Source organism: Harpia harpyja, chromosome 7 (assembly GCF_026419915.1).
Source record: "Harpia harpyja isolate bHarHar1 chromosome 7, bHarHar1 primary haplotype, whole genome shotgun sequence".
Classification (NCBI taxonomy): Eukaryota; Metazoa; Chordata; class Aves; order Accipitriformes; family Accipitridae; genus Harpia; species Harpia harpyja.
The window spans coordinates 5,754,798-5,780,326 of record NC_068946.1 but is presented as its reverse complement, the minus strand read 5'-3'; the positions used below and the strand labels follow the sequence as shown (position 1 = coordinate 5,780,326).

At 43.5% G+C, this 25,529-nt stretch overlaps 3 protein-coding genes across 3 annotated transcripts in view; 2 read left to right on the top strand and 1 right to left on the bottom strand.

Moving 5' to 3' along the window:
* The window catches only part of PEX14 (peroxisomal biogenesis factor 14), a 79,448-nt gene extending 63,128 nt beyond the window's left edge, over window positions 1-16,320 (bottom strand). The window contains exons 1-2 of the mRNA XM_052792017.1: window positions 16,190-16,320; window positions 8,855-8,902 (exon numbers count right to left, since the gene is read on the bottom strand). Of these exons, the coding sequence (XP_052647977.1) occupies window positions 8,855-8,902; window positions 16,190-16,225 (84 nt within the window). The 5' untranslated portion in view covers window positions 16,226-16,320. The remainder of the gene's footprint in view (window positions 1-8,854; window positions 8,903-16,189) is intronic.
* On the top strand, window positions 16,256-17,270 carry LOC128143933 (uncharacterized). The gene is made up of 2 exons (XM_052792016.1): window positions 16,256-16,707; window positions 17,002-17,270. Exons 1-2 carry the CDS (start codon window positions 16,262-16,264, stop codon window positions 17,234-17,236), a joined length of 681 nt encoding a protein of 226 aa, XP_052647976.1. The 5' UTR covers window positions 16,256-16,261; the 3' UTR covers window positions 17,237-17,270.
* Window positions 17,271-17,351: 81 nt separating this feature from the next.
* DFFA (DNA fragmentation factor subunit alpha) lies at window positions 17,352-21,764 on the top strand. The gene is given in 7 exon segments (XM_052792015.1): window positions 17,352-17,388; window positions 17,391-17,594; window positions 18,105-18,266; window positions 18,381-18,511; window positions 19,327-19,516; window positions 19,913-20,067; window positions 20,799-21,764. Coding segments are annotated over 7 exon segments (1,068 nt in total). The 5' UTR covers window positions 17,352-17,366; the 3' UTR covers window positions 21,003-21,764.
* The last annotated feature ends 3,765 nt before the right edge of the window (window positions 21,765-25,529 follow it).

The window sequence follows — 25,529 nt, the reverse complement described above, 5'->3', positions numbered from 1 at the left end:
AAACAAGATCCCTGAAGTTGTTCACAGCTATGCCAATCGGATCGATAGCATCCTGAGCTTCCTCTTGGCAGAGACAGTGAAGAACATCAGTGCCTAGAGTATCTGCACAACAGATCACAACCAGAGGCGTAAGCCTCCTGATGGCAGTGCATAAACACATGAGCACGGGGTACTGGTTGCAACACCTCTTGCATTTGCATGTGCGTAGCAAGACCCATTCACTTCAGGTAACACACTAGGCTGCATGGAGCTCAGCTCTGCCTTCCCTGAAGGAACGACCATTAGCAGCAGCCTGAGACACCTGCATGCCTGGCAAGAGAAGTATAGAGAACACCACCTCTGTAAGAATTTAGGGTTAAACTGGAATCCCATGGGGCTTTAGTGCTGAATTTCCCAAGTGACCTGATACCACTACTTTGAAGCATACTGGGTGCTTGGCAGCTGACCATTAGAGTAAGAAGTAAGTCCATTTCTACAGGATTGTGGCAATCCAATGTTGAGAAAGGGGTTGTCAAAAATATAATGTCGGGGGGGGGGGGCGCACAGGCTCGTCTCAGTCTTGACTGTAATTCTCAATCACTGCACAGAAAGTATTTATATCCTGTTGGCAGCATGTGTAACCAATGCGACTCTTCGTGTCAGAGCTGTCAATTACGGGCTTGACTTATGAGGAAAGATTAAATGAGCTAAATATGTAGAGCTTGGCTAAGAGACCAGGATGGGGGTGGGGGAAAGGAGAAATTATGTGATAACTGTCTGCAAACATCTGAAGGGTGCAGATGCTTAAGGAGGAAAGGAATCACTTAGGGTGGCACACAAAACAAACAGGAGAAGCAAGCTGGAAGGAAGACACAGGAAATTCTCGCTGTGTACCAGGGAAACTCCATTCCAGCAAGATGTACTCTGCTGTAAAATTGTATCCCAAGGAATACCATCATTCAGGCCATTCAGATGCTTGACAAAACACTAGGAAGTTGACAGCAGAGGAAAATCCTGCCCTGACCAAAAGATAACAGATAATGTAAAAAAGTGGGGCATATTGTGAGTGTGGCTGATGATATGAAGCTCTCTCTCCTGCTTCTCTCCAGCTGTAAAATTCTTTTACTAAAAAACTATGTATATTTTCATTGTTACTTTTCCAGAAAGGCAATTGTCAAAGTAGCAGTGGTGTGTTATGGGATCCCAAGTGGGAAGAGGACATGGTGTGTACAATTATAACAAGGAGAAGCGCTATGTAAACATGCCTACAAAACCAAAACAAAAAAAAACCCCAAACTATTAAGATGTTTGGAAGGATTTGCAATGTAAGTGACAGGGAAAAATACAAGAAACATGAAAAGCAGGGAAAGTCTCTTCTCCAGTAAGTTGGTTAGGAACTCCAAATCCAAGAATTATACTAACTCTCAACCTCCTAGTTTGGCAAATCATGGTTCTGAAGGTGCTGGCATCAGAAGTATCTGAAGGATGTACTCCTGTGCATCAAAGTTGGTGAAAGTTCTTTCAAGTTCTTGAATAACCCATTCTGCCTTCTGTGCCCCAGCTACCTTACTTTCAATGTCATGAAGATGCAACATACCCTTTGCTCTAAGGCCCAACAAAGATGCCATAGACATTGCAAATTTTTTCTTATGGCATGATCTCCCAGGTAAAAGTAGGAAGAAGCCAAGAAGCAGAGAAAGATATCACATGTAGGCAGTTATAATCTTGTAAGAATCACTAGCTGTCACTAGACTCTTTTTGATTGCAGTAACAACGACACAGGCAGCATCTGGATACGTGCAAAAGAAGTCAAACTGCTCAGTGGTATCAGAGGTAAGAGAGGAATTAAGAATCTCTAGCAACACTTTCCAGATTAGGAATTTAATAATGTGGGGTCAAGAGGCACTCCAGAGCACAAGTCTCCTGCATAAAGTTATTTCAAGAAAGCTAAAAAGGCAGACACTCCTGTGAAGTTCTTGAGCTGGTCCCTCCTCTCCCTAAGCAGAAAGAACTGTGGGCAATTGCTGCCCTCTACAAGTTGTTCTGCACATAGCATATTTTCCACACACATGTAGCTGAAATGATACTATTATCTCACCTTGATCCCATAACCCATCATTACCAAAGTGCACACTGTGCAGGCACCTCTTTGCTGTGTGCCGTCACCTGTTTGAAATTAATAGGTACCTTTTCCAACAGCTGGGATGCACACAGCAAAGTGCTCCCGATCTTTCCGAGCAGGCAAAGACCTGGGCTGCCAACAAATACACAACAGCCAGCTGATAGCAAAGCAGGCCATGATCTGCAAGAAATTGTTTGTAGGCGTAGCATGTTTAGACCTCCAAAACATCACGTGAACATAAATGAAAAAATTAAATTCATTTTTCTCAGGGGGAAAATATCAAGTAATGTTAAATATTTCCTAACTGTGTGCCAGTGTTTTTTTCCAATGTCACAAAGCACTGTAGCTTCCATTTTACCTTTAGTGAGAGATCTGGGATCTCTGGAAGTCAAATCATACTCAACGTTAAAAAAAGACTCTAAGCTAACTCCTAGTACTTCGATTTCCTTGCACGTTTTGTAAAGAACAACTTAGAGCATTACAACTATTTTAAAACCATCTTAAAAATCTTCTGATCAGTAATGTTGGTTTGTCTGAAAAGCAAGTAGAAATTGCTTTCAGAGCTCTCTTCTGCACAAGTGCACAGAAAAGACTGTAAGCTGCTAACTCACCAGACTGTCAGTAATAGAAAATTACTGTACCTATCCTAGTTGTTATGCTGCCTCACCCACCGGCTCTAGTGTCATTTAACCTGTAAGCTCTTAGGGACAGGTAAAGCCATTATTACATTTTGTACAGTCTGATAGGGTCTTAACCTGCTTTGGCCTGTAACTACTGCAAGTTTCTAGCTTTCATAGATTAACATATAATGCTACAACAGAAGTTATATCCCAAACTATTATAGTCCACCCTCTTTTAAAATCGGGATTTAAAGGAATTCCAAGAAAACTTTCCCATTGACTTCAGATGGGCAATTTAACTTGACGTGACAGTGTTCCTTTAACTATGCTCAGTAAGTAAATTTGCATCTGCGTGCTTTGCACATATTAATATATTTGTCTAAATCAACAGAGTAAAAGGAATTGACAGATTAAGTGAGTACATTTTGCATGAACAACAAGAGAAGTCAATGAACACACAGAAGTAAGAAACAAAACCAGGCAAAAACCCAATAATCTCAAACTTATCAGGAGGTCAAACACAACAGAGGTCTGCTTAGTAAATCATAGAACTCTCTTTGCAGCAAACCAAAGGATATTGTGTAAGGCAGTCACACACCTCTGGCTCCCTGTTCCTGGCTAAGTAAAACCGAAATTTGCACAGCAACTGCCCTCCGCAGCCTAATGGAATTATTGTCCAGCACTGGGAATCCACAGCAACACATTCAGGACCTCCCCAAACAAACCGAAGCATTATCACACCACTAGGGTTACTGCCTGTACAGGAGGTCACAAAGCTGATAGTCTCTCTTTCTCTCCTGCTGACAGTGGTAAATTACCCTGACTAATGTTTCGCTGGGGGCTGTAAGTTAGTTGCCTACTGACTCTGGCTGTCTGGAAATCCCCTCTGGATAGATTTACTTTTAGAGAATCATTCAGTGTAGGCCACCACTTCGAATAAACCCATTGTGGCAGACTGAAAATTTGTACAGTAAACAGGTATTAATATGGTCTTAAACAATAAAGGCTGGGAAGATGGAAAGCAAAAATGTACAGTACACTCTAGTCCCTCACATCATTTCTGGAAACAAAAGTCCTTCTGAAAAAAATCACATTTTTCTACAAATCTAGACTAGGACCTTTGAACCTCAAAAGAAAGGATAAGGATACTACATGGTATCCCTTGTGCAAGAATGTGTTCCAGAAAACAAAGTATGAGGTTTTCAGTGAAAATATCATTCTTGTCTTCATTTCAAACAACACTTTCAGGCAAAGGAGAATCTGCAAAAAATTTCCATGTATCTCATTTTCTGTAGGGTTTATCAGCAGAAAGAGCATCCACTACTTCATAAGAAGAAGAGAGACATGGATTCTCAATGTGCCTAAAGTTTTGTTCATAAAAAGTGCATTCTGAGTACTCTTAACTAACATTAGCCCCAACAAGCTCTCTCAAATCTTATGACACACTTCTGTAACCTTTCCTCATTCCCACTCACGGTTTTGTTCACATGGTTAAAGACAATGGTATTGTTAATGTTAGGCTCTTTCAACTTCTAATTACACCAGTTAGAGCTAAAACTAGTCAAACTTAAAGTCTCAATTGCAAAGCTCCCTCCTCAGAAATCTAAATGAAATTCTCTTTAACCACAGTCTACTTAAGAGGAAGCTTAACAGAATAGATAAGGTTTAAAAGGAGGCAACAAAACAGAGAAGATCTAATAATTCTGTTGTCTGTCACTGAATGCTAAGCACCCAAATCCAGGCAGCTGAGAAAAGAGCAACTGTCCAGTTTCAGTTTCAGAAGTTTATCCATTATAAACACGTATCACAAATTTTACAGGTTTACTTCCAAGGAAACCTAGCAACTGAACACAAAAAACACAGAGGAACTAAATATGCCCATAACCAAGCCCCAGTCACGGCTTCAATTTGAGATCTCAACTGGTGGTTCAGGAAAGCAAAGACGGATACAAACACCGAATGTGTTCAGCATGGACATACAGACTGATGTGACTTTGTGCCTGTGGACGTGATGGATCTAGGAATGTCAAGTCTCTTTTCTGCTCTCCATTTTTTTCATTATTCCTCAATCACCAGAAAAGTAGTCAAAACCAGAAAAAGGATGAACTAAAGAAGTAGCAGTATACCACAACCACTTTTTTAAAAAGTATTACACATGCAAGGCTAGAGGCTTTTCCAAAGACATAAAAGTGGCAGAATGAAGCCCCTGAAATAGAAATTACCTCATTTACCAGGCCAACAGTCTAGGTCTCACATCTATGCCACCAACTTGCTGGATGAACCTGGCTAAACAGTTAACCTGTATATTTCAATTAGCTTTTCTAGAAAATGGAGATAACACAGACATATTCCCTAAACACAACAATTAATGTCTGCAGTGTACCCTATGATGTTTGCACAAAAAGTGGTGTTAAAAGCATTCTGGCCATTATCATGACCCTTAAAAATTTGAAAATCAGTTTAACAAAGGGTGGGAAAAAGCCATGAGGGCTCCAGCACATCCCAACAAACTCTACATTAATTGCTATAGAGGCAGCAGTAATTCTTGTAACCTTGTACCTTTCAACAGCCTGTAAAAAGGGAATAAAATGTCCATATTTCAGTGCTAACTGCTATCATCTGCAGCCACAAACAGAAAGAAACAGCACATGCTAAAAATAAAAGAAGAAAAGTTAAATAATCCTGCAAAAGAAAATACCCTGTTCCTCATACCATGATCCAGGGATTTTGTAACTTAGTGAGAATCCACGGGACTGTTTCACATTTACAACCAGTACTTTTATATTTACAACTAGTACTTCTTCCAGCTATCAAGCACCAGCAAGGGAATGAGTAAGTTTTGTGGCAGGAAAAAAAACAAAACCAAACAACAAACAAGCAGTATGCGGAAAGGCCTCACTTTTAAGCTCTGCTTCCTTAGGTTCTTCCTGCAACCCAGGCTCATGTTAGAGGCTCTCATACGTATAACCTTCATAGCTGTAATTTAGACTGCAGCAGATTTGGCAGAAAGCAAAGGCCAACAGCAAACATATTCAGGCTCTTGAAAACATCTCAAAAGGAGCACAATATAGTTAAAAAGCTACAAGACACTGCTAGGGAGAGACACAACAAGCTAAAAAGAGAAGCAAAAAAGACAGCATGATTATACTAAAGAGAGAAATTAGATCAAAGAAACAAAGATTCAAGAAGAAAAGGGGATTTCCTAATGCTTTAACCTCACAAAAAGGGGCTTTGTCCTATGTAGTTACATCTTTTGCACATCCCAGGCCTTTGCTTTGAGTGGCTGCAAAAAGACAAACCTATTCCAATTCCACAAGTGTTCAGAGGATTATCAGAGGTGGCTGCACATACAGCAGAAAGGGATGCAGCAGTGTTCACTGATAAGCTGGACTCAAGGAGAAGCTGATCCTGCACTGACGATGACAAACGTGGCTGTAAACAGCAGCAGAGCGAGATGCTGACACTCTGCTAACACAAGGTTACACTTCCCACTATGGAGCTACACGGCAAATTTTAATGGGCCAAGACCGACAGCTAGGGAAATGAGTGTCCGCTCTCTGCTGCAAAAATTATAGCTTCTCCCATCCCCCTCCAACTCATTCTCCACTGTCAGTACTATAACACAATGACCTCTTATTAGGGAGTATTTTTCAGTTGGGACAGTTTATTGTAAGGACACTGGATAACTCAAGGGATTAATGGCATGGACGTGGAGTCCCTTATCTCCAGTTTGGTAGTTCAAAACATCAAAAGTGGGTTGAAGAAAGAGCAATTAGGAGTCTGACATGAGTTTGTAGGGCTCCATTCTAGAGGCCTCAGTAAGGCCATAAACCTTAGCAAGGTATGCTCTGAAGACCCAAAGCGCAGGACACAATATGATGTGTCAAACCGCATCTGCTACGTGATCTTGCAGAACGCTCAAGTCCTCTTGCAAACAAATAGAAATCATTGCTTCTCCTAGACTCCTGTTGAAAGCAGCAGGCTGTAGGGGTACAGAGTACATAGAAGACAGTGCCACTGAGCTCAGAGCAGAAGGTATTTAGCACCTTGCAGGATACAGTGCCCATTAGAATCACAAATACAATACAAAAACAGTTTGAGTCTATGACATCTGCTGATGCAATGCAAGATGTTTTAATTCTATTGCTTTCTTGCACTTGTGCATAACACCACTGATATGTTCCAAACAGGTCTCAGTCCTGTGAAGCACTGAGTACTTTCAGTCACCAATTAAGTCAAAAAAAGTGAGGGGGTACAGAGCAGAATTTGGTCATGAGAGTCTTTTCTCCCTCCTCTGGATTCTGTAGGTCTTCTTCAACAGCTTAACACCAGATTTGAAGTCAGCAACGATATGCCCGAGAACACGGCTTTCCCATACAGAGCCATTTGTTGGATTCATGCCACAGTTTGTTCTGGTGTTTCCGTAAACATTTTTGTGACATGGTGCCGTGTGCCTACAAGTCTGCTTTATGGACTGAGATCTACTGCATGCATTAGAAGGCAGCATGCACGATCCTGGCTACAGAGAAGCCACAGTAGTGTGGTGGAAGTTAGGTCATCTGGCTCACAGAACTGAACTGCTCATTTAATAAGGCTTCTACAGATACTCAGCTGGAAGCAATAATGACTCCTAAGCAAACGTGACAAAGACTGTGAGAGTTTAATATAAAAAAAAAAAAATTAATGAAAAAATAAGGAGAAAACCTCCACCTTTCAAAGGGCTCTAATTAGCCCACATGCAAGACTCACCATTGTGAGAGTAAAGTTTATGTTGGGAGTTCTTTAAACATATAAATATTTTTATGTGGTACGAAAATACACCTATACAGAAAGATACACAACTGCTATGTGCTTCCTCTGAGCAATTATTCAGTTGCATATACAGTAAGAAATTAATTAAATCAAAGGTAATGTTAGAATCTGCCTTGAGAAAGAGAACAAGCTGTTGACCAGCACAGGCTGTGATGATCTGCCGCCTGCTATGACCTTCCTAAGGTGGGGGGTGAGGGGAAACACAACACCAAAAAAACCAAACCACCAAATCCATCACAAAGTATATGGTGTCAATAACAACTTCAGGTAATCTCACATACAGATTCTATGCAATTAAGGGACGTCACAGTGTTACTAGACTAGAGAGATTTTCACTGCAGAGCTTAACAGAATTCACGAACAGCCCTTTCATTAGATGCATTTTACTGACCCTTCCCAGTTCACAGTCTTTACTCACATCTCCCTCCTTTAAAAATCATCTCCTGGGTTCTCCAGAGAAGAGTTACAAGGCAAAAATACTTTGATGTGGCCAGTGCCACACCATTATGGAAAGTACTTGAGTCTTCTCACTGCAAACAGCTTGTATTCACTATGATCACCAAATGAAAGCCAGAAAAGAAACTCAATTAGACATTTATATGTTTAGGACAATAACACGGGCTAAGAATTTTGGCAAGGTTTTGACTGAGTTATAGATGGCTGAAGAGGAAGGAAAAAAAGAAAAAGAAGGTTGTAAAAAAAAAAAAAATATACTGCAGCTCCAGAGAGGGGTGGCTCACTTCCCACTCTGCGTCACCATAAAAAAGAAAACAAAACAGGGTTCGCTTAGTTGTCCTCATACACAAAAAATCCCAGAGCTCTTTCCAAAACATTTCTAGAGTGAAAACATTGGATCACAAGCACTGCCAGCTGCCAGACACTTCTAAGCTCACTCTGAGTGCATCTGAATATAAAGACAGCTTGAATGAGGTCTCTGAGCAGCAGAGGCTTTTTTTATTAGACAATAGCACTAGAATCTCAGTTTAAATTATGTTGCACAGGTCTTTCTTCAGACTCTTTACTAAATAAGCACTGTTCAAAAGCATACATTGCATACACTTAGGACAGGCAGTCCGTGCTCAAGGACAACTCTGTGGCCTAGGTGACCCATGTCTAACCCCAGAAAGACAGGAGGCTATGGTTACAGGTCAGAATTCAGAGGTCAACAGCAGGGCAACGTAAGGCAGTTTACACCTTTTTCACAAAGCACCAGTTCCTTAGAAAAGCAAAGCAATGGATGCAAAATGATGCAGTAAAGATAACAACTCATGTATATTATATTCTCAGCAAGAAATTATATGCTGCTTCTTGAAGAACTTACCAGTGGCTCCCGAGATACTGCATTTTCAGTTGCAGGGCAGGAGCCAGCCTGTAAAGCAAAAAGAAGAGTGAGGTTACATTGCCACCTGATGGACACAATTAGAAATACTTGTCTGTGAAGACCACTCTTCCTATGGGCAGGATTTAGGCAAACACGCTTGTTTCTGCTATCAGTAGCAGTTCTGTGATGGACTGAAGACAAAAAGGTCGGAATCACAGAAAAAAATTAGTTCCAGCGGTCCCCATTTAAGACAACAGAATTCACAGAATCTGCAGAACTTGCTTTAGGGAGCCAGCAGTTAAGAGCCAGAGAGACCACTGAGAGATGTCATGAACAAAATGTTCACCCTAACTCAAATTCTGAAATACACGGTGCAGTGAACAAACACAGCATGAAACTGGGAGTCCCTCTGCTAAACTCTTGGTTGCAACATGGCATGGTATAAGACAGGACATTTTCATCATATATGAAATGAGGATAATAACTTGCCTGTCTCAAAGGGACCTGATGAGTACTTGTCATCTACAAAGAATTCTGCAATACTGAAGGGAAGAAAGGTTGCAGAAGCCCAAAGTACTGCTATTGAAGTGGATGCAAAAGTACCTCACTCTGATTCCATGGTTTACTTTCTCCTCACTAGAAGGACTAAACTTGACACCAAGCTTCTCCCATTTCCGCGATCTGGTAATGCACCCTTTGTTTTCTGCACTACTCTTCTCAAGATTTCAAAACAACTATGATTTAACTAAACCTCACAAAAAGTCACTCATCAAGAACAGGCATAGCATTTTAGCATAGTCCCATGTTTTACAGAATTACTCTCTGGCCTTTTCTTCACTGCCGAAAAAAAGCAGTTTGATCTCAGTATAACTAACATATACCCTCTCTCCCAAGGTAGAGTCACGTAAGTTTTACCATAAAATAAAATTATGTTGGCCAACTATCTACTTTCAAATGGGATTCACATGATGTTAAGACAGTCTAAACCATATTGCCTTCACTGGGGGTTTTTTATCTTAGGAGAGGTGACACATACTGGTTACCTCAATGGTAAAAAAATGCAGTTTTATTAGTAATGAGGACAAATTTTGAGGCTTAGTTAGAAGAAAAGAGATCCTATTCATTGAGTATAGGGAAAGACAAAACTTTCAAGTGATAGCATAAAGGTCCTTAAGTGACTTTTTGTCCTCCAATTATATTCATCACTTTTATGCAATATACCACACTTCCAAAGTATCTCCACATATTTTTTTCCCCCATCTACAAAATATGCAAAAAAATAGATAAAAATAATTATTTACCACAAGAGGGTGCCAGAAACTCAAATATACTGCAACTCAGCTGCTTCCAGACATAAGCATCATCACCAGGGCCCAGCCAGATCCCACAGCTAGGCAGTGATTCTCTAGAGAGGCCCTTAGGCTCTTCATGTGCAGCCATCGTCATTTTTGTTACTCCACTATATATCTGCAAAAATTTCAGCCACTAAGAATTCACTTGACATAACCACTGCAAATATCAGCTTCAACACCATACTGGAAGTCACACTGCCTGGTCTGTCTGTAGTGGAGACAATGCTATGTGATACCAAGAAAAGGGCACTTCTCTCTTCAACCTTGTCACTGGCTTCCCATTTTTATATGCGTAGTATATCTGCTTTCAATTTTTTTATAGCTGGATTAAAGCAAAATAATGAATAGTCTCAAGATCCATCCACTCCTCAAAAAATATGGAAGACATATGAGAATCAACAGAAGAATATGGCTTGCATGGCTTATTAATAAGTTAACTGAACCTGTTTAGGTTATGGATAAACTTATTTGGTGCATATGCTCTATTTTATTTCTTCAGCCAAACCCCAGGACTAACACAGGTCTCTTATTACAGCTAATACTCTAAAATACTGGGGCCTGATTCATAGCATACTGAAGTCAAAGAAAAGATTCTCATCAAATTCAGTTAGCACAGAGTCAGAACTGCTTAGAAGAGGCAGACAAAGAGCAGCATGGACAAAATTCCTGTTGAATACTTCAAAAAAGTACCTATAGCTGTTAACTACTATTTCCATGGAATTGTTCCATCAAGCCAGTCGCGTTGTGTTCAATTTTCTAAGAACATATGTATTTTGCTCTTCTGTAGCATGTTTCAAGGAAAATTCAAAGCATTTTAACTACTTAAGCTGATGTTGAAAAGCGAAAAACTATGAATGTGTGGTGCAGACAGTAAAGTCACAAAGGAAGAAAGAAACCACCAGAGAATTCATATCCTCAGAAAATTCCCAGAGCATACTAAGTACTAGAGCTTGTATGTTCTGCCCTAAGGAGCTGCACTAGTATTTATGGACTGTCACTCCACACAAAATTTGGCCAACCTGGGAAACTCCCCGAAGAAGGATTGGAAATGAAGCTTTGAAGCTTAGGTTACTGTGAGAAAACATGTATTATATTGACAGGTAAGTCTTGATCCTGAAGACAAGTACTCAAAAATTCTGACATGTGCTGGTACGTAACCTGATGACGTATATATGATTAGTTGGATAACTTATGGTACTTTTGACTGCATTGTCCAAAGCTATCAACATTTTAAAATAAGATCTGCGTTTTCCTTCCAGCAAGATTTCCAAGTACAAGACACAGTGTAACAGCAAGGAACTAGTCTTATAACATAGGGGATAGTAACCCTCCAGAACATGTTAGCTCCGAAACAAGCCAAGAAAGATTCCATCCCTTCCACGCGATGGCTGTTCAATAGCCTGTATTTAATGAAAACAATGGTCATAACAGTCCAGAGACCACTTATCTTCACCATAAACCATCTTCTAAGGCAGAGGATCCAGAGACTTAACAGTCAAGAGCTACAGGCAAGTGGGGAGGAAAATTTACCTATATATTGACTAACAATGCAAACCGGGAATTAAGTCTCTGGAGCAACAAATCAGGCATCTTTCAACACCTTTGAAATTTGCTTTAACTACTCCCTTACCTAAAGAAAAAATGCAGCTGGATGGTAGACTCAATCCGAAGTGGGCATATTGAAGCTTTAGAAAGAAAACAAGTAAGATTTCGGCGTCTGTACTCTGCTTGCTTTCCCCCTAAACCTCATGGAAGAACATCACCAAGTATAAAAGATATTGGAACACCAATGCATTCTGTTCACCGTATCATCTGTCCTTTCTCAGTCTCTTACATTAAATTTATATGTAGTCTGTTGTTAGTATAGTGAGCCTTCCAGTGTTACAAAACAAACAAAAGAATCCCACATACAGAATCCACTCTGCCTATCCTACCCCAATGGCTGCACTACCATTTTGGTACAAAGTCAAATTCAGCCATTGGCTTTAACAATTTCAGCCTTTTATGACTCACACAGACCAGCTACATATTGATTTCTGGGCTACAGGATTCTCAGCTTCTGCACATAATTGTACAGACAATTAGGTATCATTTCGTGTCCCAAACTAAGCAGCTAGGAAAAATTTAGACATATTTATCTAAACCAACAACACTACTGGCAATTAATGTTAAAGAACTTCAATTTCTCGCACACCACTGGGATTTACAGTTAAATGGAATGCCGGAGGACTGGGCTGCTGGCTGGCTGAGCCAAGAAGACTCACCAAATATACTGCTAAAGTACTCAGCATCAAAGAAATACTGACAGCCAAGAAAAATCGTAAATCAGTTATTCTGCTCACAGGCTATACCATCATTTTGCTCTTCCATTTCTTTTAGTATAAGGAATAGTAGCAGAGAGACAGGATCTTTTCTTCTGTTTATTTTTTAGTAAAGACATTGCTAAAGGCCCAAGGAACATGATTTCTCAACAAACCCATATATTTTAAAATCTCTGGTAGAAATGTTTATTGCCTTTAGAATATGATTCTATATGTAAATGATTTCATTTGAGCTGCAACACTCCCCCCTCCCCACAACGCTTGAGGCAATATATTAATTCATGAGAATGAGAAAATTAAACTAAGAAAAACAGATAATAAGCCAAAAGATATCTGACACTCCCTTTTCAGCATCTAAACTAACTAGATTTGTAATAGAAAACATGATAGGACCCAAACATAAACATGTTAAGCAAAGCAGTGCTACTACTCATAGCCTTATGTTGAATGCTTGGCAATAAATAAACAAACATCATCAGTGGTAGAAAGTAAGTATTTTTTTAAATTCTCTAAACGTTTAGTGTGCAATGGGGACAACTTTTTACACGCATTGATAACAGTGTCAAAACTGCAGTGGTTGCATGAGAGAAGTGGCATTTACATTCTGCTAGACTAATAAAGGTATTTTCATTGTTTTGTTTTACTCCAAAATTGTTTCCTTAAGAATTCATCTACTGTGCTATATATTCTTCAGTTACACCCCCTTTTTCCAGCCAAAGCTGCAAGAGTCTCTCAAATCCCATCCAAGACAACAGAATGTGAGAGCATTGAACACTGCTCAGCTAGCGTTCTGGATGAGGAATGTGCAGCCAGTGTAAGACACATACTAGATGGTGAAGATGGGGGTATCTGTCATCAACAGGCACCAACAGCCTTGGACAGACAGAACAACCCTTCTGTCTCCACACAAGCACACAATGTGGGGAAGGAGGAAAGTTAATACACAAGCAGGGCTGCTCCTGGTGTGTGCGTGGAAGGGGTAAACGTTAGTGTGGCTACCCTCTGGCTGAACTTGAGCGTTACCTCACATACCTGAAGCAAGGCAGACCACCAGAGCTGCCCTTTAAACAAACTCTGCCACTAATGAAGTCATGACAGGCCAGGAGCCAACAGGGGCGCAACTAATTTGCTATTGCCTGAGAATCCAGCATTTCTGCATACAATGTGACAGAATCCAGCAGGGGAGCAGTTAATTGACCATTTTCACCCACAGTGGCTTCAGACCACCTCTTTCCTTGAAGGAGCTCACGCAAAATACTCTCTCTGTGATGAAAAGTTAACTTTGCAGCCTGGGTATTCTGCCTTACCTCAGCTTCTTCCTGATTTAGACAGCAGCACAAGCATTAACTCCACTATGTTCTTTACAGACAATGCTTGAAAAACTCTCCACGTTACACACAAGTCAAGAGTTACCGTTCCCATTTTTCACTATGGAGACAGTGACAGAGTGACTTTCTTCGTGTCCATAATTTTAAAACCCAGAGGGTGCTCTGGCTACATTTACGAGGCCCATTAAAAAGCAAGACTTTTCCATTTCCAAGCATCAAGCCTTCCTTTGAGGTAAAGCCACACTAAATAAATGTTAAAAAAAAAAAAGGGTGCAATGAGAGGATACTATATCCAAGCACAAGAGAACATGAATGTTTCTCAGGCAACCACATTTGTCAATTAACCAGACTTCTTTCTCAGAAACCTCTAGTCAACGGCCTTGTAGATTGCCCAAGTGGCTTATGGACCAGTCACAGGTTGTTTCAGGTTTCCTTGTTCTGAAAGCATTCGCTCAAAGCATGAGGAATGGACTGTAATGCCTGCACCTCAAACTACGACTGATGAAAGCACACGGCCGATCCAAAACTGCCCAGCAAGACTACCGTGAGTTTGGTAACTTGGCCTTTCACAGCCTAGGAGGAGATTTGTGCTGGTTAGTCAGAGTATGAATTTTATGTAATTTATTTCTATTTCAGTTTAGTTCAGAAACGTTCCCTACAAACTCAGCCTCCTCAGTCCAAAATAAAAGGACCAACAGCAAGGTTCACAGTGATTAAGTCAAATGTGGATAGATTTGAATGATTGCACATAACAGCATGTTTGGTGGCAGACTTTGCTCTATTTTCTTCCCCGTTGCTGAAACAGCCAGACCTTTCATCTGCCTCCTGCAGGAGGGCCCTCTGCAGCCACCTGAAGGATTTTACAAAATTCCATTGGTATCACATACTTGGGAGTCTGTCTGAGATACTGGTGAGATGAGATTGCTGCCAGGAGGTCATTTGAAGTAGGTAGAGTTTGCAATGAAATATGTGTTGCCCTGGATCATGAGCAAGCCAGTGCAAGTGACTGGAAACCTATGCTATATACAACTACATCGTACTTCCATTTTTCCCTCTGGCTCCCCCATTCATTTCAGGTGCCAGTTTAAAAATACCTTAATCTTTTAGTATGTTTCTTGAGCTAGCGAACTTACACTTCTCTTTCACCCTCCCCATTCAGTTTTTGACAATGCTTCTACTACGTCTATCATTGCTTTGCCCTTTTATGCTGTTGGTTCAAGGACCTTTCTCCGTCACAGTTGCAAGGCAGAAACAACATTTTGTCTAACTGGTACTCCACCTCATTTCAAAAGCCAGGCGACAGATAAATTGCCTCTTTTCTCTCTGGCTGTGCTCCCCCCCCCCCGGCCCCATTCAAGTGCTTTATTGCGTTTCACATACAGACCCTCACATGAAAACATGCCTAGGGGCCTGGCCTGAACAGCCCTTCCAATCAGAACTGCATTTGGCTGTTTGGTGAAGCGTGCCCCGTATCAGCTCATGCTACCACGGAGGGCAGGATGCCAAACTACACAACCGACTCCCCCGAGATGCGAAGCTCTACCGGTGCGACCGGGCACGGGGGGTGAAAGCAATGCCCGAGACGCACCGAACTGCTACGCAGGGCGTCCTGGCCCTCCCCAGCACAGAGTGTCACCTCGGCCGTGACGAGGCTCCACGGTTTCAGCCGGGCACCACCACCAGCAGCAGTAGCCCCTCGCCGTTCCTCCCGCGCCGGGCCGGCCGGGGGCAGGCGGGAAACGGGGGAGGGGGGGGCAGACGGGAGGGCAACGCGCACCTCAGGGAGCCGCTGTCACCGGCCACCGCCTCCTCGCGGGGTCAGCGCTCCCGCGCCCCTCCGGTACCGCTGCTCTCGCCAGGCCGCCCGGGCTTCGGTGGCGACGGGCCGCACCGCGGCGGGGGCTGACGCGACCCGAGCCGCCCCCCCCCCCCCCTTCGCCAGTGACCGTTACGACAGGTGCGGAGGCGGCGCGCGCGCGCGCGCGCGCGCGGGCGGGCGGGCGGGCGGCGGTTGGCGGCGAGGCCGCGCGCGCCGGGGGTGGTGTTGGGGGGGGGCGGGGGAAGGGAGCGGTGCTGGCCGGCGCCGCCGCGCGCGCGCCCCCCACCGCCGGCCGCGGCGGGAGGCGGCGGCGGCGGCGGCGGCGGCGGCGGCGGCGGCGGGGGGGGGGGCGGCGAGGAGGGGAGGGGAGGGGAGGGTAAGCAGAGGCGCGGCGCCCTCCCTTCGCCCGCTCCCCCGCGGAGGCGGCGGCGGCGGCGCCCTCGCCCCACCCCGCCCCGCCCGTCCCCTGCCACCCCCTGCCCGAGCCGAGCGGGCAGAGTGCCGGCCCCGTCTACCTGGCTGGGCTGCTCCGCTTGCTCCGAGGAGGCCATCTTCCCAGGCCCGGCTAATCCATCCCCGCCCAACCGATGGAACGCCCTCACCGCCGTTCCCTCGCGCCCCGCGCGGCCTCGCCGGCTCGCGCTTGCAGGCAGAACGAGTCGAACGCCGCGGCACCGATGCGCCCCCGCGGGGGAACCACTCCTGCCGTGAGTTTCCGGCCTCTGCGGCCTCCCGCCGGGACGGGAGCCAGCGGTTGGGCCGGCTCGGGGCCGGGCTGCGGAGACTGTGCGGGTTGCAGTGTCCTACCTTGCCTGACAGAAAAGCTTTCCTTGCCCGGAAAAGCTAGTTGGGCCATTGACAAAACCCGCCTCGGTCCGGGCAGTGCAGCCCGGCCGTCGTGCACTGCTGCTTCGGCGTTGCTGCTTATGGCTGTAACCATGGATATAATTCATTGCTATTTTACAGCTCCCAGAAGCCTGCTGAGAGGCATAACCAACAAACAGGTCCAGCTTTGTACCACCATAACTGACAGGTCCAGGTTGTACCACCATAGACTGACAGGTCCAGCTTTGTACCACTATAGACTGACAGGTCTGGCTCTGTACCACCACAACTGACAGGTCCGGCTCTGTACCACCATAGGCTGACAGGTCCAGCTTTGTACCACCATAACTGACAGGTCCGGCTTTGTATCACCATAACTAACAGGTCCGGCTCTGTACCACCATAGGCTGACAGGTCCGGCTTTGTACCACCATAACTGACAGGTCTGGCTCTGTACCACCATAGACTGACAGGTCCAGCTTTGTACCACCATAACTGACAGTTCTGGCTTTGTAGGCCCAGCAGGAGCTCCCATGAGGAAGGCCCTTCGCTTTGGCAGCTGCAGGGGTTCCCATCCCGATGGTGCTACTCGGATACACGCCAGGGCGGGGTTATTGCATGCCTGTGCTTTTTTCTGTTTATATTATAATTTCACAACCAGCACACTTGTCTGTAAGGGAGCATATTACTCGAATATACCTGGGCATGCTCCTTCTATCACTTTGTTTTACAAGTAACTGAGTTGCTGCCAATGCTCGAAGGGGTTTTGTAGACGTACTTCCTAGCGTCCTGCAGCTCAGATAAGCTCTGAGGCAAAGCATCGAGGTAACGAAACACGAAACGGCGGCCGGGCTGACCAGGGCCGGCATGCCAGAACAGCTACCGAGGAGCAGAGCCCCTCCGGCCACCGGCCGGCACCCGCCGGACTCCGCGTCCCAGCGCGCCCCGCGGCCCGTCCCGGCGAGCAGCGCGCCCGCCCCGGGGACCGGACGGCGGCCATGGCGGCTCCGCTGAAGCGCTGCCTGGTGCGGCGGAGGGACGGGCGGGAGCAGCACGGCCTCGCCGCCTCCTGCCTGCGGGAGCTGCGCGACAAGGGTGAGGAGGAGGAGGAGGGGGGACACGGGGACCGCCCGGGTACCGCGGGGTTGTACGTGTCGCCGTCGCCGGGGGGGGGGGGAAGCTCGGAGTCCCCGGTGGGCTGCCGTGCGCCGCCGGTTCGTGGGCTGGCTCCCTGGAGTGCCCGCCCGCCGTTTTTTGGGAGAAGCCCGATCCGTGCCGTGGAACTAGACCGAGGGAGAGCAGGTCTCCGGGTGACGCTTCCTGATGGGGGGAGGCGAAGGGAGGTGGGAATAAAGGTCTGCAAGTAGTTTCACCGAAACGCGCCGCCTTCTGTGTGCATGCCGAGGTTTGCATCGAGGATGTTTGTTTCTGGAGGGGAAACTCGTATGTGCTAAAAAAGAGCTGATGTGCAGAGCTGCGCGGGGACAGGTCCTGGTCTCCAGCCTAAATTACTAAGCGTTGCTTGTCTCTGGCGGTGGGTGTAATAAAAGGGCAGCGCGTACGTCACTTTTATTATTTCATTAAGTATTTTTTTCTGTTCTGCAGCTAGTGGCATTCTGGCCATTGACAAGGCCAGGGAGCCCATCACCTTAGTACTGGCAGAAGATGGCACCATTGTGGATGATGAAGATTACTTTTTGTGTTTGCCATCTAATACCAAGTTTGTGGCACTGGCCAAGAATGAGAAATGGTCCAGCAAAAGCTTAGGTACTCTGCGGATGAGGGAGCATGGAGAGAGGGGGGTTTGAAATACAGCTAGTGAAATTAGGCTGTCTCAGGTGGATCAGGAATGACCCATGAAACTGATGACTCTTGTGTCAGACAGTGGAACAACCTGGCTCTCCGAGTCTGCGGATGAAGTGGACAGTGCTGCAGAGAAGTGGAAGCAGCTGGCCAGGCAACTGAAGGATGACCTGTCTAATATCATCTTGATGTCTGAAGAAGACCTCCAGGTACAGTGGGGAAACCTCTAATTCCTGTCCTTGGCTCTGCCCATCATCCATTTATTTCAGTAGATGGCAGAGAACAGAGTAAGTAAACGAGATCTCAAGCTTAGTTCAGCTGCTGCTGTTTGGCTGTGGTGCTAGAGTCAAATTTGTCCTTGAGGGGAAACACTCGCGAGTGTCTGAAGAGGATGCTCTTAATCACTGATTGCCTCTCACAGGCTGTCTTTCCAATTCTGGCAGCGTGAGGGCAAAAAGTCAAGATTTGGCCAAATGGCAACTGAGGTGGGCTCCTTCCTCAAAACCAGACACCTGTGTAACGTGCCAAAAGGGAAGGCTGAGCAGCATGCCAAATCTGCTCCAGAGGGGCTTGAAGAACTGCTGTCAGTTTCCAGAGCTGATTGATTGGAGTATCTGACTGCTGAACACCCCATATGTGGTGAGGCATGGTGATAACTGCCTCTTCTTGTCCTCCTGCAATGTGCAGTTTCCCAAGTGCCAGGCTACTGGCTTTCCTTTGTGTATTCCCATGCACTCTTAAGAAGCGGTACTTTGATTGCCAGGAGTTGTCAGGATTTCTGTTAAAAATGCACATGATTCCACACCTTCCTGGATGCCCTTTGGCTTCTGGTAAAGAGTGCTGGCTGGTGGAGTGCTACTACAGCCTCTCATACCAGGCTGACTTGCTATGACAAGAAACATGCAGGTTTTCATGAAGGTGGAGGCTTTGTCATGCAGGAGGCTTGCTATTTGTACTGTAATCAGTGTAATGGAATGAGTTACTCAGGCAGTCCATGTAACAGGAGCACTCTCATTGTTTTAAGGTGCTTATTGACGTACCACGTTCAGACCTGGCAGAAGAACTTGCCCAAAGTCAAACCAAAATCCAAGTATTGCAGGACACCCTGCAGCAGGTGCTGGACAGACGAGAAGAAGAACGCCAGTCAAGACAGCTCCTGGAACTCTACCTAGAAGCCTTGAAAAATGAAGACAGTATCTTAAGCAAAGTAGCAGGTAGGGAGCATTAGGATGTTAGAGAAGGAGCCTTTCAGAGATGCCTGGAATAGTTGAGTGGAATAAATAGGGCAGAGCAAAGGACTGGAGTGAGTCACTTGCTTAGCAGCTCTTAATGTGGTTGATGTAATAGCTGGTATAGCGTAAGAGTTCTCTGACGGGGTGAGAGCAGGAGTCCTCTCACTGCTGCATCACATTTCTCAGAATGCCTGGAAGTAGAACACTGGGAGAAAAGCTTAAATCATGGAGTCATCCTTAACATTACGGATTCCTTAAGTTAGAGGATGTACCTAGATAGAATGCATATTTTATTAATCTCAAAACCATCAAAGCTGTCCAGGCCACTTTGCCGGTCCTGTGTTTGTCACGGGCTATAATGATTCTGCTACTTTTCAGAATCTGAGACTGTACCAAGAAAGGAGATGGATGTGGTTGACACAGGCACCAGCAGTACAGGCACTTCAGCCAAAACGGCACTGAGTGACCAGATCCTTGCTGCTCTGAAAGAGAAACCTGCTCCAGAGCTCTGCTTGGACAGTCAAGATCTAGAGGTGGGTGAGAATGATATAACCGTATTCTGGCAAATCTCTCCTTCTGGAGAGAGAGGTTATAGGGGAAGGTGTCCTTGCTTCTGGAGGCTCTAATGTCAATATATCTCAGTCTCAAAGTGGTGAGATTTAATCTATTTCTCTTCCTCAGTAACACTATCCCCTGCTTGGAGCTCCTCTGTAGTAGCCAGTTGACGCTATTCCAAGTACTCCAGTCTGTCCTCTGAAAAGCCACAAAATAATTTTGGTTTTGATCTCTGCCAAAACATAGTTAGCCAGTGCTTCAGCTGTCTCACCAGCAACTTTTTTTTGTATGCAGATGCATCTAGCTATATTTCCTTTATACATCCCAAATCAAAATTAAAGCCTCCTTATTTTGGAAAACAGTGTAAATAAACCCATAGCTTGGAAAGGAAAGTCTAGGTAAACTAAGCATTATAAAGTGTGTTCTTTCTAATGCTATGAACTTGCTCCTCGTTTTTCCCTGCTGTAGAAACTAAGTAACTGCTTTCTGTTCCTTTGAACATCTGAATATAAATTCAAGCTCCAAGTGTTGGTAGAATATTGAAAATCCACTAGTCCACAGGATAGATGATGAAAGCTGGGAACTTCTTCAATACCAAATTGCCAGTATTAAACAGGTGTCTTATTACTGCTGTTCTTAATGTGGGCAGAGGGGTTAGTGGTGGAGGAGCATCAATAGAAAAGACTGTGAGAAATCTGTCTTGCTACAGCTGGTCTTGAAAGAAGACACACAAGCCCTGGCCTCGGCTCTGAGATGGGACAAGCAGAAAGCCGAAGCTCTGCAGCAAGCCTGTGATCAGGAGCTCTCCAAGCGTCTACAACAAGTGCAGACTTTGCATTCCCTAAGGAGCACGTCAAAGGGCAAGAAAACACTACCCTGGGGAGACTGGCCTAGTTCAAAACGCAAAAAATAAGACTGTAGTGCTGCTCGCAATTTTTTCTGTTTTGTTTTGGTTTTTCTTTTGCATTAGAATCAATACAAGCAAGATATATCCTGGGAGCCATAGTTTGCTGGTCATACTGTGGTCTGGCTATAGACAACTAAAATCTGGACATTGTCCTGAGGCTTAAACTCCTGTGATGATTCAAATCATGTGTAACCAAAGGGATTTTGACTTTCTGCGGAATACTAGGACAATGGTGTTGCTAAACACAGCATGTAAGGGTTCAGCTTTGAATACCTGGTTGGGAGCCAGAAGCTTCCATCTGATAATGATGGATCTAGCTTCTGAAGCTCCAGGCAGTTTGCTTACTTTGTCCTCCCACCATTTTCAATGTAAAGGATGGAAGACCTCTGGAAGACACTTTGAGGCACAGTTAATGAACAAGGCAGAGAGGTTAGCCAGCTGCTGTCTGGCTTTAAGCTCCAGCCTGGAATTTAGGAACTTGAATTCTCATGCTAATTTCATCAGTTAAAGTAAATTCAGAGTCCTTTAACTTCTGTGCTTTTTCTGTAAGGAACTCCTCTTGGGTGCAGTGTAAGCGCTAACGTATAAAACACAGCAAAGATGGAAATAATTGCTTTGTAAGGCTGTGGGGCAGAAGACTTTTACTTGGCCTATCTGTATTACTCTCCTAATCATTAGTGTAGTATCCTGGTGCTTTTGTATTAACTGGCTTATTTTTAAATTTGTTGAAGTCTTTTTTTCTGATATCATTAAAACCTTTTTACCTTACTGTTGGATTAGTTTTGAATGTGCTGGTAAGTGCAGTATTACCTTAAGGATAGAGGAAGAAGAAATTAAAAACAGAAGTACTCTGTATGTAACCTGTCCAAAGTATTTAGGTAGAATGCATGTTCATACTGGTGACACTGCACCAGAATTCTCACCTGGCACAATCTGTTCTTCTCTTATGAGAACAGAAGATGTATATGAAAAAAATCTGAAAAGCGAGCTGAAACTTCAGAGAAAGTTTTAGTAGGTACAAATGTTTTCTAGTATTGTGCAAAACCCTCTGATTTAACATAACCTTAAATGGTACAGGATGCCAACTGATGAGTATTCCTACAGCAGGCATTCAGATGAACGCATTGCATGTAGACATTCCAGTTGAATTATGGCACACTCCAAGTTAGATTCATGAATACTCTAAACAGTTTAGTGCCTTTGAGCAGGTAAGCAAAAATACTTCAGATGAAGCCACCCATATGGGAATTGACTGGACTTAGGGGAGAAGCTTTCAGTCAACTTTTTGGTCAGTCTGTTTTGCTAGGGCAAATAATTGCTTCTTACAATATACACTTCTGGCTTGTAACATTATAGGCCATGGTGGGTAAAGGTTTCCTGCTGCTTTAAATAGCTACTTATTACAAGCTTTTTATGTTCAAATCTTTCTGAAATAGCATATATGGCTCTGCATCAACGGAGTTTTTGAAGCATGCTCTGTTGCACTCAAAGCTAATTACACTGGCTACCAATGAAATAGCATGCATTGAGTAGACTAGCTGTCAGCAAGCTTTTTCTGTGAGCTTATGTCTCAGCTTGTGACTACCACTCTCTCCATTATAAACCAGTTTTTCAGTCTTACTCAAAGCTGCAGTGCTTTTGCTTTTTTGAAGCTCAACTTGGCAATGGAAATTCTACTCCTCAAGCTGTACAAGAGGAAGGGGTTTTACTTGTGGCTTTTCCACATCTACTTAAAAGAGCAGATAGCATAATTACTTCAATCCTATGTGTATTAGTAATATTTAACTCACCTACTTGCAGGCAAACACTGAGATGGAGTCACAGAGACCATGCTGATCTTTCTTGTAGGAAGGCAGTGATGGTCCTTCCAATCTAGCCTTAAGGAAAAAAACAAATGGAGGCGTTTCATTGCTGCTTTCTCCTCTTTCCTGTTATCAAGGTTAGAGCCCTTTAGTTGCCTGTAAATTATTAAATGCTGCAGTTCTTATGTTACAGAATTCAAATTATCAACTAGACCTACCATAGTATGTTTTAAACTGTTACTTTTGTCTTAATTGTTCTGTTCTAATAGAAAAAAAAAAGTCAGATTTTCATGATCTGATGGGAGCTGCAGTTAAACTCTATTTTAAAGTTGAGCTGGCAGTTTAATAGTAATACTTACTACTGTTTGCAAAAAGAGCAGGTATATAATACTTCACTCTCTTTAAAGCTCTGTTATAGTCAACATTCTTCAAAAGTCTCCATGAAAAAGGAGAAGCAATTAACTACTGGCCAAAAGACTTCAATGCTGCATATCATCCTGTAATTTCTATTAAAAATCCTTTTTTAGGGGTCAGGTTTATCTTGCTTCTTGGATCGCTTTCAGTAGTGCAATCAAACAAAGGAGAAAACTGCTAGAACATCTCCATGAGATTTTTAAACCTAACAGTACAGTTATCTGTAAAAATGGGTTTGGTTTTTTTTGTGTAGACTTTACTATAGATCTCTAGATCATGATATTTTGGAAGTCAGTCCATAGCTAGAATTTCCTGTTGGTGATAACAAAGAGCTGCTGCCAGATCTAATATTTCCACAGGAAATAATCATAAAGCTTTTCAGTAAACAATCTTTAGCCATTGGCCAGCCCCTTCTGTATACCAGTAGCGTACATGCATGTGTATTTGGAAAGGAAGTAACAGAATATTTTAGCTGAAGACAACAGACAACATCAGAGCTAACAAACTTGGAGACATACTTCTCTTCCTGACATGTTGGGCTTAGTGACCTAAAAAAAAAAAAAAAAAAATCAGGTAGGCTGTGTAATAAACATCCACTAGGCCTTCCTCTTGCAAGATAGCTACTATGTTATCAAAATGCTTCATGTTTCTAAAGGCCTAGGAGTCTTGTGAAATAAGTATCAATTTTCTACTCAAGAAAGGAACAGGATAAACAACAGAAGCAAATCAAATAGAACTGCACATGTCTTGATAACAAGATGCCTACAAAAGTTGCTCGCGTAGAGACAAAACAGTGGATAAGAGCGAAAGGTACTTGCTCATTTTTTTGCTTATCTTCCCCATGCAAGTTGGGAGAAACTGTCCACCTAAAACATGCTCTGTAATCTAATTTAACCCCAAATTAGATCTACATTTTGTAGACGTGATGTTTGATTCACTTAAGCTTATTTAAGCTGCACGGACACTTTTAACTATGTAAAAATTAGCATTTTCTTGATCTTATCCCTGTAATATTTAAGAAGCTTTAACTTTTGAACAGGGTGACGGACCTGTCCATGATTCGTGAGGATGGATTTTGTATAGGTGTTCAAGAGGGAGCGATACAGTATGGAAGGTATAAAACATAGCCAGAAGACGTGTGAAAACCGAGGGTGGCCGCCATTACGCTTTTTTCAGGTAAAAATTCTAGAATGTCAAAGCCTTGAGAAAATCTTTATCATTAATACATTCAAGTAGTCAAACCTACCTTGTAACAGATTCCTTCTTCAGCAGTAGATTTGCCATGAATGGGTATCCCCAATTAATGGTCTTCAACGCTGCATTAATGATTTGTCCCTTAAAGCACCAAGAAAAACTTTTTGCATCTTCTGTGGGATTGGGTTGATGACCAGGGTACATTAAGGTAAATAAAGCCTCATGAACCTCAAGAAAGCAACTAATGTATAGTGGCATTAAAAAAAAAAACAAAACAAAAACAAAAAACCAAACCACAAAAACCACCCATCACAATATGAAAACTGAGTAATGTAAGCACTGGTATGCCAAGAGGACATATTTCCTGTGGAGTACGGAATTGCTAGTTTATTACCCACCTAGCCTACATCAGTCAGTAGAAGAATTCTTCTAAAAGATATGTCATCCCTGAAAGCGGAATGGTTTGGGATAGGGGAAGGGGAGGGTGAAGGGTCATTGTGTAAAATTTCCTGTATAGAGCCAGAGATAGGGATTCATGACATTCCTATTTTCTTCTACATTGATTGTAGCACTTGATTTTATTTGATCTATATTGGATAGCTACAGCCTGCAAAAGGCATGGCTTTTTTCCCTATCCACTACTGTTTAATAGCTCAAATACAGAGCAAGAATAAAAGGGAGCACATGTAAGGAGTCCAGAGCATTACTCTTTTTCCATTATGTCATGTATAGCTGAGTGACTCTAGTCCAGAAAGCGCACTCTTCTTTCAAGAGAAGGGTTTTAAACAAGGAGCAAGGCTACACCTAGAAGTTCTCAAGGGTGATAAAAAATATTCCATCCTCTGGTACGTTCTTTATCTTGGGGTAGTATTTAAGGTATGAGTCTTACTAAAATGAGATGATTTTAAACTTGGTTTTGGGGAATTGCTCTGAGCTGTATCCTTTAGGAAGGGACAAGTGGCTTCAAGGAAGAGCTTGTCTCATGAATTGAGGGCTGAGCAAGAGAAACAGTTTTCAATTCTTTCCTCTTTTGCTGCATATTTTTGACTATCCTTGGCAACCATATTCTTGCCTGATAAAGTTTGCCCACGCAGTAGCTTAAGCAGCCTTCTCATTTCACTTG